At 39.9% G+C, this 15826-nt stretch overlaps 1 protein-coding gene across 1 annotated transcript in view; it reads left to right on the top strand.

Moving 5' to 3' along the window:
• Positions 1 to 13884, top strand: part of LOC126195216 (uncharacterized) — a 66141-nt gene extending 52257 nt beyond the window's left edge. The window contains exons 2-4 of the mRNA XM_049933735.1: positions 4667 to 4904; positions 10532 to 10895; positions 11859 to 13884. Coding sequence (XP_049789692.1) covers positions 4668 to 4904; positions 10532 to 10895; positions 11859 to 12058 — 801 coding nt within the window. The 5' untranslated portion in view covers position 4667 and the 3' untranslated portion in view covers positions 12059 to 13884. The remainder of the gene's footprint in view (positions 1 to 4666; positions 4905 to 10531; positions 10896 to 11858) is intronic.
• The last annotated feature ends 1942 nt before the right edge of the window (positions 13885 to 15826 follow it).

Genomic DNA, 15826 nt, shown 5'->3' with positions numbered 1-15826 from the left:
TGCAGTTTGAACCCCTGGGGACGATGTTATAAGGTGTTCATTTACTGAATCATAATACGTCTTATTTGGAGAACCACTGATTTCCAGACCTATGTTTATTAGGATTATTTGCTTGTTTCGTTGTCCTCAACCTGCCCGTTTCGTTTGGACCTACAATACGTATCCGAAATATGAGAAACAATATTAATTCTAAGATTTGGCCTTGTGCAGCCCCCTAAGCGATCTGTCCCCCGTCAGAAGAATTTCCCGTGATTACATTGCCTGATGAGCTGCGCTTTTATTTTACCCATTCAAGAAGATAAAACGTAATATTTTGCTATTTTTACCATGATTCTATATGTTTACAAATTAATACAGCTTCTCAGAAACGATGTTATCTACCGTTGCTCTTATTTTCCTTTAAATTTTATCTATGTTCCGCATAAGTCTTGTTTACCATTTTACTATATCTTTTCGTGTTCTATTACGTCAATAAAGTTTTCTAGATAGTATTTATGTTTAACATTTGTGTGCTCATTTAGAATTTCGTGTAGATATTTCCTTGTATTAATATAAATTTCCAGTTCTTCCAGAATGTTCATAGTAAGTCCTTTTGGTATTTTGCGTAATATGTCTAACGTAGTTTCAATTTTCTCCACTTTGTGGTGTTGAGTTTTCAGGTGTAAACAGAAGCTTGACGGGATTACTATCACTATTTCTAGCGTGTTCTTGAAATCTGGTGTTAAAATTACGTACGGTTTGGTCAATATAGAAATTGTTGCAATTGTCACAGTCGATTTTATATATTCCAGGAGTGGCATATTCTGAGATTTTGGTTTTCTTGAACGTATTTCACTATATGATTGTTGTTTGTACGGAAAGCCATTTGTGTGTGTGTGGATGTAAATAGTGCATTTATCTTATTTGATATTCGTCCTTGCTAAACTGATGGTATGTACGTTATTCTATGTTTTGTTAAGGTTTTTGTGGTAAAATGTATGTCATTATGTACCGTGATGGGTTTCGGTTTTGTGTGTTTTTATGCTATTTTCTTACTACATCTGGATGAAAATCATTTTAGGCTATGCAGGCCCGGATCTAGAGTGGGTGAGCGTGGGGCGTGGCGTGACCGGGGGGGGGGGAGGGGGCAAACGGGGGTATCTGCCCCGGGCGGAAATTCCAGGGGGCGCCAAATTCATATTCTTGTAAAAAGAAACCTTGTTTCATAAAGCGCCTGGCATTCAGCGCATGTTGGTCTACCAATTATTCATAAGATTTTACACGCGTCCCAGTTGGATTTTGAGAATTTTTGAACACATTCTAAGTTGATTTTTGAACGAATCAGTAGTTGATTTTTGAATGCGTGCATAGTGTACGTGAGATCTTTTCCAGGGGAATCACCGTGGCATCTAGAAATAAAAAGCTTTCCTGTAGACAAAAGGGGACGGGACTATATGAGCTGAGCAGAATAAAGACGAACAGGTGAATGCCAATCGCTGTTTGTTTATATAGTTGATTGGGTATGCGAATGATCAGCGTTGTTGTAATTATTAACGATACCCATATATTCTGACTACCAGAGTGGAAATAAGCGACTAACAGAAATAACAGGTAACAAAAATTACATACTATCTACTCAGCGTATCGAAGAAAATTTTGACAGGAAATTTTTGCCAGACCGCTACACTAACAATTGTACAGGCCCTGATTAGCAGCCAGACTAACGGGCAAAATGCGTTGTACGAACACGTAATGATGCCTAGCCGGAGAATAAGTGCGGGGTAATTGAACCGGCGATTCTCGCAGAATTAGTGATGTTAACTGGAGAATAAATGTTGACAATGGCAGGAACAGTCACAGAGTTAATGATGACGAGATCGTTTGTTAGAGCGAGTAAGGAGAAAAAACCAGGAAATCACAAAAATTATGTGGAAAAAAATGACGATTCAAATTTATATAAAAATTTCGTACTTTAATTTTCGATCTCATGCTTGTGAAACTGGAGCGTATAAATGAAATGTGAAACTATTTCCTAACACAAAACGTTTTGCTTGTAATAGGCCTAATAGGCATTTGATATTGGTACTTCATGAATTATTGTGTTATTTATGTAAACGAGGTACATAAAAATGATCATTTGTGCTAAAACAGTCTCGCTTATTGGACACGTGTTACAATTGGTGCAACATTAGAAAGACCTATTTCGTTTTACGAAGCAGACAGTGACAAAATAGACGTATTAAAACAGAGAAACCACACCACTCTTGAGTACTATTCGTATTAACAGCGTATTCACTACCAGACAACGATATTTTGATTTTTCATGTAGCAAACCGTTTGACGAACTTTGATGAAGTCAAATTTTTTCGCAGGAAGGAAAGCACGCCGTGTAGAGCTGGGACGTAAGGTCTGAAGAAATGTGTACTGTCTTTGTTTGTCTCTTGTCTTTACTGGTTTTATGCTTCATATACTTTTAATAATCACACAAAAGAGAAAGTTGTCAAGTAATAGGTAACAAAGAATGCAAATTTTCTGAAGAGTTATTATTCTCGCAGCACATATAAAACCACACAGTATTAATTGTGACTTTTTTTTAACCTGATTACCCGCCGAATGGGAGCAAGAGTGGCACCACAGGACGCCAGGCCCAATGGCCCCCATCCCAAAACAATGCTGCGCGAAGGGTGCTGCAGCCCACCCCGGCACACTCGAGACCAGAACACACATGCCCCATGTATCAAACTCTTCAGAAAACATATTTATGAACAAACGATCCACTTTTTTAAATTTTTGACCCTCTGTCTCAAACGCTCGAGGAAGAAGGGGAGGCAATATAGTAAAGAATTGCCAAAATATTTCACAAAAACCTATTTTTACTATAAAAACTTTACTGAGATGTGCCAGAAAGAGTTTATGGTAGTCTTGTACTGCAACACAAATGCACACCCGGATTAACACAGTTCTTTATTTACTTGAACTGATACTTAACTTCAATAGAGTCCATGTCTTGCAACACAAGCTCATCAGTAATAGACCTCTTGCAGACAATATCGGCAATCTTGCTATCACAAACTTTAATTTCGCTATAGTTACTAATGTGGTCGCTATATGCTGTCGTAACCTGTGACGTGAAGTGAGCCTGCTCAGCAAATATTCTAACAGACACCAAACTGGAAGAGTGACTCAGTAAGGTCCTCCGGTCAGCAGCGGCGGCCTAAATACTTGGTGTCGTGAGGGTGTTGGCGGCTTGTTGCTTGCGGGTGTGTCTCTGGCCTCTCTCGTGATAGGCGTGCTTAATCCAGTGCCTACTATCGATCTTCTCACTACATCTTTGCTGACCGGTGTGCATGCAACAGCTTAAACCAGCACAAATATAGATCAATACTGCCGTCACTTCCAACTAGTTGTTGTTGTTGTGGGGTTCAGTTCAGAGACTGGTTTGATGCAGCTCTCCATGCTACTCTATCCTGTGCAAGCTTCTTCATCTACCAGTACATACTGCAACCTACATCATTCTGAATCTGTTTAGTGTATTCATCTTTTGGTCTCCCTCTACGATTCTTACTCTCCATGCTGCCCTCTAATACTAAATTGGTGATTCCTTGATGCCTCAGAACATGTCCTACCAACCGATCCCTTCTTCTAGTCAAGTTGTACCACAAACTCCTCCCCAATTCTATTCAATACCTCCTCATTAGTTACGTGATTTACCAGTCTAATCTTCAGCATTCTTCTGTAGCACCACATTTCGAAAGCTATTCTCTTCTTGTCTAAACTATTTATCATCCACATTTCACTTCTATACATGGCTACACTCCATACAAATACTTTCAGAAACGACTTCCTGACACTCAAATCTATACTCGATGTTAACAAATTTCTCTTCTTCAGAAACACTTTCCTTGCCATTGCCAGTCTACATTTTATATCCTCTCTACTTCGACCATCATCAGTTTTTTGCTCCCCAAATAGCAAAATTCATTTATTACTTTGTCTCATTTCCTAATCTAATTCCTTCAGCATCACCCAAGTTAACTCGGCTACATTCCATTATCCTCGTTTTGCTTTTGTTGATGTTCATCTTATATCCTCCTTTCAAGACACTGTCCATTCCGTTCAACTGCTCTTCCAGGTCCTTTGCTTTCTTTGACAGAATTACAATGCCATTGATGATTCTTTTTATTTCTTCTCCATGGATTTTAATTCCTACTCCAAATTTTTCTTTTTTTTCCTTCACTGCTTGCTCAATATACAGATTGAATAACATCGGGGATAGGCTACAACCCTGTCTCACTCCTTTCCCATCCACTGCTTCCCTTTCATACCCCTCGACTCTTATAACTGCCATCTCGTTTCTGTACAAATTGTAAATAGCCTTTCGCTCCCTGTATTTTACCCCTGCCACCTTTACAATTTGAAAGAGAGTATTCCAGTCAACATTGTCAAAAGCTTTCACTAAGTCTTCAGATTCTAGAAACGTAGGTTTGCCTTTCCTTAATCTATCTTCTAAGATAAGTCGTAGGGTCAAGTATTAGCTCACGTGTTCCAGCATTTCCAGATGGCACTTGATAATGGGAATAAACCGAAATAGGTCTGTCGTTTAAAATATTAAAAACATATTACGTTATTGTAGCTGGTTTGGAACATTCATTTCCGTAACGCGTCGCTGGTGTGGTGTGTTGTGCAGGATGCGGAGCTCGCTGGCTGACGCTGGCAGCGGGCAGTACGGGTCGTGCCCGCAGCTGGAGGGCCGCGACCGGCGGCTGCAGCGGCGCTCGCGCAAGGACTCTGTGGCGGGCAGCGAGGCCGCCTCCTCCAGCGGCGCCAGCAGCGCAGACACGGACGACGGCCAGCACGACTCCTCCTCCGTCAGCGAGCAGGAGCGCCTCCAGGTCGAGGCCGCCTTCCGCAGCCTCAAGACCCAGGTGCGTCACCTCGCGAGAGTCGAAACGATCGACTTCCTCGTCTCGACTGACTACTCTAGAGAAGTGAGCCTACTGCAGCGCCCCTGGTGTTTTATTCCTGAACTAGTCTCGTCTATTAAAGCTCATTTTACACGGCTGACTTCCTTGCCTCAATTGACTGCTCGAGAGAAAACGACCTACATAAACAACATAGACTGGCCGAGGCGCCGCCATATTAGAAGCCAACTGAAAACTGAGGCGCAGTGTTTTACGTCGTCACGTTAAACGATATAGTCTTTGCCAGCAAGGGAGCATGTGGTTTTGTTTGCCATACAGTGACATTTGCTACTCCCAGTCGCCTTTTTTTTTTATTTTTTTTTTATTTTTTAGTGGCCGGGCGAGCGTTTCGGGAAATAATTTCCAAAATAAGAAGTGCATTTTTAGTGTATTATGCCATATTAAGCGCGATGTGCGAGCTGCTGCGTTGTTCTGGTGACTTTACTGTAAACACGCACATTTCTGTAATTACCGATATATCTTACCCCACATATATTGGCGAATTTCTGTACAACAGTTATTGCACCTTTGACTTGGATGACGTTTAGCGAGTTTCACGCTTACGTACAGGGTGAAAATTATTGAACTCTATGGGAAAAAAAACTTAAATTAGTTACAAACTATGGCGTGCACGCACTTTGTTCAATATGTAAACGTCACTACAGATATGCAGATTTAGCTTATGACATGTTGCTTGCTTGTTAGCACTGACAACTCTTCACAAACAACGCTGCTCTCGGTCATTAAGGAAGACCATTGGCCAATGCATTGTCTGCGGTGAGAGGTAATGCCTGAAATGTGGTATTCTCAGCACACTCTTGACACTGTGGATCTCAGAATATTGAATTCTCTAACAATTTCTGAAATGGATTGTCTCATCCATCTATTTCAGACTACCATTCACATTCAGACTTAATTTCTATTGTGGGGCATAATCACGTCATAAACTTTTTCACATGAATCACCTGAATACAAATGACAGCTCTACCAGTGCACTGCCCTTTTATACCTTGTGCATGCGACTCTACTGCCATCTGTATATGTGCATATCGCTATCTCATATCTTTTGTCAGTTGAGTGTATTTTGGCTACTTCATAGTCTTCATTTTCATGTAAGTTTTTCGTCTCTCTTCATTCTACTTTCAATGCTCTTTAGACTGGTTTATCCCATTCAACAGTTCCTGCACATCTTCTTCAATCTCACTGACAATAGCGATGCCAACAGCAAATCTTATCATTGCTATCCTTTCACCCTGACTGTTAATCCTACTCCATCATTGCTTCATCAATGCACCGACTGAACAGTTGGGATGAAAGACTACATCATCATGACATTAACATTTGCACAGTTCTATGTGAATCTTGTCCACAGCTCATGGTCTTGCAGCGGCGTTCTCACTTCCTGCGCATGGGGTCCCGGGTTCGAATATTCCTGGCGGGGTCAGTGATTTTTCCTGCTTCAAGATGACTGAGTGTTGTTGTGTCATCATCACCACTCATCCCCATTATGGTTGGAGGAAGGCAATGTCAAACCACCTCCATTAGGACCTTGCCTAGTACAGTGGTGCGGGTCCCCCTCATTGTCCCCTACGTTTTTCGGAGTATGGGACCTCATCATCATCATCATCATGTGAATCTTGGTTCAGTGGCCAATAGGACTTAGTCATACATAAAATCAAGACATTTAACGGTATTGATTCTTTTCTGATTGTAGCCAATGTTAACTTGCAGACAACTCGGTGTTTAGGATGTCTACAACAGTGAGAGCAAAAGTACCATGCAGAGTTGCTGAAATGTTGATTGTAAATGAGTTTGAAATCATCTTTTTACTGGCATGTTATTCTCAATAAACATGTTGTTGCCTGTTAGCTAAAGTGTGTAACTACTGGAGAGAATTTCACTATCCCTCACCGAAAGTATTCATGGCATGCATGAGTGGTTTCTGTAGGAAGATACATGGTGGCATAATATAACTCTGTAAAATATGATATAGTGTAAAACATAATTAAAGTTAAGCTGCTCTGGTAGTTACATATTCCAAATCAAATCATATGCTAAGCAGCACGTGATAAAATCTCCCTGCATATCATGCTTGTTGCATTGACACTGACAGAAAAAAAAAAAAAAAAAAAAATCGCAGCACCTAACAAAAGTTTTGCTACATAAACAAAAGTTGGTAGATGTGTTTGTGAGAGGATGACTCTTCAGATTACATGCCAATCACATGAGAGGAATAAGTAGTGCTGCTACAAGGATGCAAATCAGGTTTTCCTCAAATACACACTGTAGTGATCCTAAGCATTAGTTACCTTTGGGATTGGATGTGGTGAGTTGATGTTAGTCAAGAACATCTTTAAGATGACAAAGACACCATTATTAACACCTCACTGTGTTCGAACCGGGTCATACAATAGGGCTATGAGAAGGTGGACGTTCCTTCTGTGATGTTGGAGAAATGTTGGGTAGGAATGTAGCCATTGCATATGACTGCTTGCATGCGCGGTCACAAGACAACCAGTCTCTGGACAACTATGTGGCAGTACCGGGAGGGAAGACAGTTGTGTTTGACATATGTCTCTGGCACATTGTACTGCAATGCAGCAGCAATATGAGCAGCATTTGGCACCACAGTGACACAACAAATGGTTAGAAATTGTTTACTTTGAGGGCAGATCAGAGCCAGACACCCTGTAGTGTGCATTCCAATGACCCCAAAACCACCACCGTTTTAAACTTATGTGGTGTCAAGCAAAAGGTCACTGGAGGGCAGGGTGCCAGTCTGTTGTGTTTTCTGATGAAAGCTGGTTCTGCCTCAGTGGCAGTGATGGCCGTGTGTTAGGAGGAGGCCAGTTGAGGGCCCGAAACCCACCTGTCTGCGAGCTAGACACACTGGACTGACACCTGGAGTTATGGTTTGGGGTGGGATTTTGCATGATAGAAGGAGCACTTTCAGGGTTATTCCATGAACCTTGATTGCAAATTTGTATGTCAGTCTGGTTATTCGACATGTTCTGCCCCCATTTATGAACAGTATTCCAGGGGGTGTTTCCCAACAGGATAATGCTGGCCGGATATCAATGTTGTAACAACATGTTGCCACAGTCTGCTCGATTACCAGATCTGTCTCCAGTCGAGCACAAATGGAACATCATCAGACAATAACTCCAGCATCATCCACAGGCAGCATTAACCTCCCTTGTGCAAGACACATGGAACTCCATCCCACAAACTGACATACAGCACCTGCACAACACAATGCATGCACATTTGCATGCTTGTGTCCAACATTCCGGTGGTTACAGCCGTCATTTATGTACCAGCATTCCACATTTGCAATAGCTTACCTCACACTTACATTAACCTGTGGTCGTGAAATGTTAATCTCACACACACACACACACACACATACATACATATATATATATATATATATATATATATATATATATATATATATATATATATCTAAAAAGAAAGATGATGAGACTTACCAAACAAAAGCGCTGGCAGGTCGATAGACACACAAAAAAACACAAATATACACACAAAATTCTAGCTTTCGCAACCAACGGTTGCTTCGTCAGGAAAGAGGGAAGGAGAGGGAAAGATGAAAGGATGTGGGTTTTAAGGGAGAGGGTAAGGAGTCATTCCAATCCCGGGAGCAGAAAGACTTACCTTAGGGGGAAAAAAGGACAGGTATACACTCGCACACACACACATATCCATCCACACATACAGACACCTTTAGGTGGGTGAGGGCAATGGATTGTTCAGTTTGGAACTGGTATAGGGACTGATGGAAGGAAGGGTTGCAGCCAGAGATGGGAACTTTAAGTGTGAGGCCTTTGGGGGTAATGCCAAATGTCAGACAAGCCTGAGAAAATAGAATATGGGAGCGTAATCTGGCTAGGGCGAAGGCATGTCTGCGGAGGGAATGTAAATAAAACTTAATGGGGTCGTTGTGGGGGTGTTGTGCGGGTGACATGGTACTAGAAGGTCGAAAGTGTAACGTGAGGCTGAAATGAAAATGAATATAAAAATATGTGGGGAGAGATAAAGGTGAAGTAGAAAGCAAATGGAGATCTGGTGTGAAAAGAGGCGAAAAGGGGTTGGTTGGAGCTGGGTTATGTTGATCCTGTGGTGAAATAGTGTAGGTAGAAAACGATGTGCAAAAAGGTTAGGTGGTTGTGTTGCCGCCAAAACACGTTAAAGGGTGGAGAAATTCGGGAAAATTTCGAAAAAACTACGTGAGGATGTATTAAAAGTAGTGGTATGGTGGTGGCAGATTATGGAAATGAGGCTAACAATTGTCTGGTGGAGAAATAATAACGTTAAAACCTGTGGGAAGCGGCTAAAAATGGTCGGTGATGTGAAAAAACGGAAATCGAAATAAAGCAAAAGTTATTAAAACTAGCCGAAAAGGTTGTTTAATAGCTGAAAGGAACTGTTTGTGAACTGGAAACGGTGGATTTTATAGCAGTAGCGGAAGAAAAAAGTTTTTGGTTATGGTTTGGAAGTGGGTTACGTATTATTACGTATTGTTGAGTATCTATCGGCGGGATAAAATTGTATGGATTACGGTAAAAAGGAGAAGGTGAATACAAAGGGAAACTACTGGCAAAAACAGAAGGAGGAAATAAGACGACAGAAAAGACTTCGAAATGTAACAGTGACAATAACAAACGTCATTGTTGGGTTCAAATTAATGATATGAATATAACAGAGGGAAACATTCCACGTGGAAAAAATATATCTAAAAAGAAAGATGATGAGACTTACCAAACAAAAGCGCTGGCAGGTCGATAGACACACAAAAAAACACAAATATACACACAAAATTCTAGCTTTCGCAACCAACGGTTGCTTCGTCAGGAAAGAGGGAAGGAGAGGGAAAGATGAAAGGATGTGGGTTTTAAGGGAGAGGGTAAGGAGTCATTCCAATCCCGGGAGCAGAAAGACTTACCTTAGGGGGAAAAAAGGACAGGTATACACTCGCACACACACACATATCCATCCACACATACAGTATGTGTGGATGGATATGTGTGTGTGTGCGAGTGTATACCTGTCCTTTTTTCCCCCTAAGGTAAGTCTTTCTGCTCCCGGGATTGGAATGACTCCTTACCCTCTCCCTTAAAACCCACATCCTTTCATCTTTCCCTCTCCTTCCCTCTTTCCTGACGAAGCAACCGTTGGTTGCGAAAGCTAGAATTTTGTGTGTATATTTGTGTTTTTTTGTGTGTCTATCGACCTGCCAGCGCTTTTGTTTGGTAAGTCTCATCATCTTTCTTTTTAGATATATTTTTTCCACGTGGAATGTTTCCCTCTGTTATATATATATATATATATATATATATATATATATATTCATTACTCTACATTAATTCATGGTATTATGCTTCTTTCCCCATTAGTGTAGTTCATATGTTTTCTGCATGAGCCATCATGTCTGCAGAGGTTGGAAACTAGTCTGTATACAACCCAATAAAGGAGCTACTTTGTTTATCTTTGTCAGCTTTCCTTCCATTGGCACTTATACTGTAGGTTAGCGGAGCTTGTCATGTGACGGTGTGGACTGGTGTCGGTTGCAGGTGTACGTGTGCGGTTCGCTAGCAAACCTGTACCTGGGCTCTACCAGTGGTGACGAGTGGCGACTCGAGAGCACAGGTGTGCCTGTGCTGCTGCTGGACCTGGGGGCGGCACGCGCGCGCACTCAGCGCCGCATCCAACTCGTACTGGCTGAACGCGGCACATGCTTTGCGCTGTGGCGCGACACCATCGACAACCTCACCAACTACCGTGTGGCTGGGCGTGCCTTCCACACCATGCACCTTTCCTCTGACCACACCACACTCGTTGGCCTCAGCTTCGACTCGGAGCGTGCTGCCGATGAAATGGCGGGCCGCGTCGAACGCCTCACCTCCTCACCGGAGAACATCAGCCTGTCTGCACCAGGTGCGATGCCTCAACCTTTCGATGCACACATACATAACTCCCACGTTAATACAGATCAGAGACTGCACAGATAACCAAAAGACATGAATAATGTAGAATCTACAATTTTTTTTCCAAAAATTGCTGAACAAATCGTGCATGATCTGCAAGCTGGATAATCCACAACCAGGTTCATTAGGAGTTTGTTGAAGAAGCATAATTAGTGTCAAATTTCATGGACAATACAACCGAGTTAAACACCAGATGTGGAACAACAAATTGTAAATAGCTTTAAATGTCTGGGCAAATGGATTACAGAAGTAATATATAAAGAAAGATTGAAAGCAAGAATCAGAAAACTGGAAATAGCTTTCCAAACACAACAAAAAGTGTTTCCTCCTAATACCACAATCTGTAGTTACAACACTGTCATAAAACCAATGTTTGTCTCACCCTCTCTGATGGAGGGAGGAGGAGATAAGTGTTCAGTGTCATGTCAACAATGAGGTATCTGATGGGTGTCTACCTAGGTATATTGGGCCCAGATTATAAAAATTGTATCTAAAAATGGTATCTATCTAAATCAAAACAGGAAATATATTATAACTGAAAAAATTATGGACAAAATGTGCAAATGCAGAGTTTAGTTTTATGGCCAAGTAAGAGTAATTTCTATCTTACAACTCCCTGAAACATAATATCTTGCCCTAGTTGTTTGTGACTGAAGTGTAATTTGTAACTTTACTGTGCTATGGTTGTGATTATTTGTCTTCAAATGTTGTTGGTCAGTAACCTACCAGCTGTCCAATGTATATTTTTAAGCAATAGCTAATAATTACAGTAATAAATAAAAGGTAGTGTTTCACACCCTTCTGTTATGTTAGATGCTAATGGAAGCAAATGATTTGGCTACTCATCTTTCATTGTCTACTTGGTGTAATTTAGTACCTTTGTTATATAACTTTACATGATACTTGGTTCCAGGTCGCAGTAAAACATCACGAGGGCGTCGGTCTGCGCAGCCACCCCCTCCTCCACTGCCAACGAAGTCACACATCTCACAGCCCTGCTGTTTCCAGCACATCACAAGTGTGGAGGTGGGCGATCGCAGTCGGTACTTCTCTCTGCAAACTCTCGTCCCCATGCTGTCTTCTGAGCAAGAAGAGCCACGCTCAGAATTGTAACTGAATCGCTTTATACACTACATGTGTCTAGAGATGAACAATTGGCATCTCTGCCCTTTTTTTTGTGAGAAATGTTCACTGGCTACTGAAGACTGTCCTTGCATAACTGTAATGTTATCCATTGTGGACCATGTTTTAAAGGATGCCCATTTAAGCCAGGTGAATATTTTGTACTAATTGTTGCTATTCATCATAATACATTCAGTTACATGGTGATTGTGCCTTGTATGTGCCGATTTTCATTTGTGCATAATGGTGCACTCAGCCTGGCATGCATATAAAGACTGCTTTGTTCCCAGTGTAATAGCAATTGTTTGACGTGTGAATAAGTAGACATGGAACATTACACGAGTGAATTTTTACTAAAGCTTGTCACTTTTTAGAATGTTGTGCTGAACCAGTATTGGAAGTTACAGATAGGTGCATTGCTCCGTTTCTGTGATTAGTATTGACTGTTGTGGGAATGTGCAAAGTAGTGTTTCGCAATCATCATAGATACTTTCAGCATACTGTGCTGCTGCTGTTCGTCAAGGTTCTGGTGCATTGTCCTCAGCCAGAATAATTTGTGCAAAATGCACGCTGTTGCATATATGTGAGTGAAATGTATTTTTGTGAATGTGTGTTTTGTTAAAATTTGTTCACTGGATATGTATTTGAATCATTTTCATGTATTGCAATCTTTTCTGTTATATAGACACAGTATGACACTTTCTGTGATAATGTGCATCGGTTTTCAGACATGACCATTCATGTTCCAAAAGATTGCTTTTGTGTGAGCTTCCATAATTATTTTTCAGTTTGCAGCTATCCTCGTTCATTGACACAATACATCTCATTGGTGAATTCATTGTACTTTGTTTGTAGTTATTATCTCAGAGCACAACTGATTGACAGGACTGTGTATGTGCCATGATTAGCATGTACTTTTAAAATTAATAATATGTCATGACACATTAGACAGTACGTAAAAAGTTTTTGGACATGCCAACTTCACTAAAAGACATCTGACATGAAACCAGTGAGGCTGTAGTTTTCTGCCTAGTCTATTATCATTGACCTTCTTATTTGATTCAGTGAGCACAATAAAACAATGAAATTTTTTTAAAAAATCAAGATTTTTTTTCCATGCGTTTAGTATCTTCCTGCTATTTGTCTAAGTCAAGATTGAAATAAATTTATGATAAAGGGCAATTCAAAAGTGTAAATTTCTCTTTTGCTGTATAATTTTCTAATAAAAATTTGGGGTTTGAAGGAAGGGGAGGGGAAGAATCTTACCCTAGTCATTATTTAGTTGTATTTTTCCAAACAACCCGTATTAACATGCTCTGTACTGTTATAAAGTGCATTACTCTTTCTAAGCCAACACTGTTATGAAATATAGCTTTCTTTCAACATTTGCCATCCTTGGATGTTCTAGTTTACTCATTTCTCTATACTCTTTCATTGAAATTATAAGACAAAGACAATTGTACAGGCAGAATTATTGTTTAAACAAACAGTTACAGTTAATTTCAGTATTTGATTTACAGACTGAACTTTCCCAATCACCTTTGTTGTCCAATGTGGAAGTGTTTCGAGACTCATTATTAAGTTTGTAAATAAAATCTTGTTTTATTATACATTATATTTATTACACTTGTTTTTGCTGATGTATTGAAAGAATTGTATGTACTGCTGTCAAATGCAGAAGCTGTGCTCTTTGTTGATGACTTTATTGAAGGTTCATGTACCTAGTGTTTCAAGACTGGGATAATGAAGATGTTTAGAAGAGTTTTATCATGTATGTTAAATATACCCCCAAACCACCTCAGTACAGCTGTGGCAATGGGAGTTAACTTCTAGAGAATTATATTTAAACCAAACAGTTTTAGCTAGCTTGTTGATAGATTGTTGTGCTTGTAAAATATATATGATTACATGGATTTCAAATGTTGTGTCATATTTTGAGATACGTTCTTTCAATAAGTGTAAATTAAAATCTTTAGGCATGAGAGTTGCAAGTATGATGAAAGTGTAACATGGTGTGTGCTTAGATCAGTTCAGCTGCAGTACCATTGTATTCTACACAAAGAGGATGTATTATGATGTGCCTTTTATATTTGTCTTGAAGTTTTTACATCTGGGTCATCACAGTGTGTTAAGATGTGTAGTGACGTTGCTAAAGACAAATTAAATGTTTTTGTACACAAAACAAACAGACTAATACTTAATATTAGTGCTTAGTCATGACCATTGATCATAAGAAATAAATAATACATTTCCTTATCGAAATGTAGGCTAAGAAAGGAGACTAGAACAATTTGCACATTTCATTCCTCTGATTTGCTCTTTCTATACTTCTACAAAACAGTATATTATTAGTGATATTTGGTCTGTACAATGATTCTAATATCTTACTCAGTGAATGGGGAATCACTGTCCAACATGCACCGATTTTAAAGGTGAGTACCAAATACACAATTTTTTGTCATATGCCCTTTGTGCTGTATTGTTTTTTTATTTTCTATTTCCAGTAGTGACATAGTATCATAACAAAATTTGGTCTTTATTCAATAAAGTAACAGGAAAGATTCATACAAAAAACAGGGCTAAGAGGAAGCTGCTAAGTCTACATGTGCTTTGCAAACCACCATGAAGTGTGTGGCAGAAGGTACTTAGCATGATACCAGATTTTAGGTTTTCTTCACATTTCAATCACATAAGTAGTGCAGGAAGGATGATCGCTTAAAATCCTCTGTGCAAGCTACAATTAATATAATCTCTTTACAGTTCCTGCAGGAAAGATACATAGGGAGATGAGGAATATCTCTAGAGCGTTCACTGAATTCTGGTTCTCAGAACTGTGTACATAGGCTTTGGTGGCATAACTGGTGTCTTCTATTCAAGTATCTGACATTTCAAGTTTTTCAACAAGTCCGTAATGGTCTCCCAGGAGTCAAAAAACCTGTGACCACTCATGCCATCCTTTTTTGTATACTTTAATATGTGCAGTTAGTTGTATTTGATGTGGGGTCCTACACACCTGAGCACTATCATAAGCTGCAACACACAAGTAATATGTAAGCAGTTCCTATCATAGACTGACTGCATTTTCCCAGTATTCTGCCAATGAAGTGAAGTCTGCCAACTTCCTTACCTATGCTTATATGATCATTATGTTTATATCCTTACAAATTGCTACACCCAGGTATTTGTATGGGTCTCTGATTCCAGTTGTGACTTATGGATATTGTAGTTGTAGGATACTACTTTTCTATATTTTGCGAAGTGCACAGTTTTACATTTCTGAACAGGTGAAGGAACTTGACCATCTCTGAAATCCTTTCAACATCTGAAAATATTTGTGGAACTTTTTCAGGTTGTACTTGATTCTGCAAAAGTGTGTCATTTCTGTTAAGAGTGTCTGCCAGGTCATTAACATACAATATGGACAACACAGGCCCCAACACATTTGCCTGCTAATATTTTTCCCCAGATGACATAGGCTGTAATGTGCAAGGCTTCTGATGATGTGGTATGCATAGCATATGCTACAGTACCGCTCAAAAGTATTTTGTAGTTGTGGTATTATGTTGTCAGGACTGTTTGCATGTAATCACAATGGAGCAAGGCATATAACAATGTCACTCCACCAAGAGCTTCTTGCTGCTGTGGTTACATATCTAGCAAACAAGAAAGGTCATAGAATAACAATGTAAGTATATATTACCTTAGCTAAAAAGGACTTTTTAATTTGCTTTGATGGTACAGTATTCATTAACTATTGTT

This window comes from Schistocerca nitens, chromosome 7, assembly GCF_023898315.1.
Source record: "Schistocerca nitens isolate TAMUIC-IGC-003100 chromosome 7, iqSchNite1.1, whole genome shotgun sequence".
NCBI lineage: Eukaryota > Metazoa > Arthropoda > Insecta > Orthoptera > Acrididae > Schistocerca > Schistocerca nitens.
Note: the sequence above shows the minus strand (reverse complement) of the source record. Positions and strands in the feature narration are given on the sequence as shown.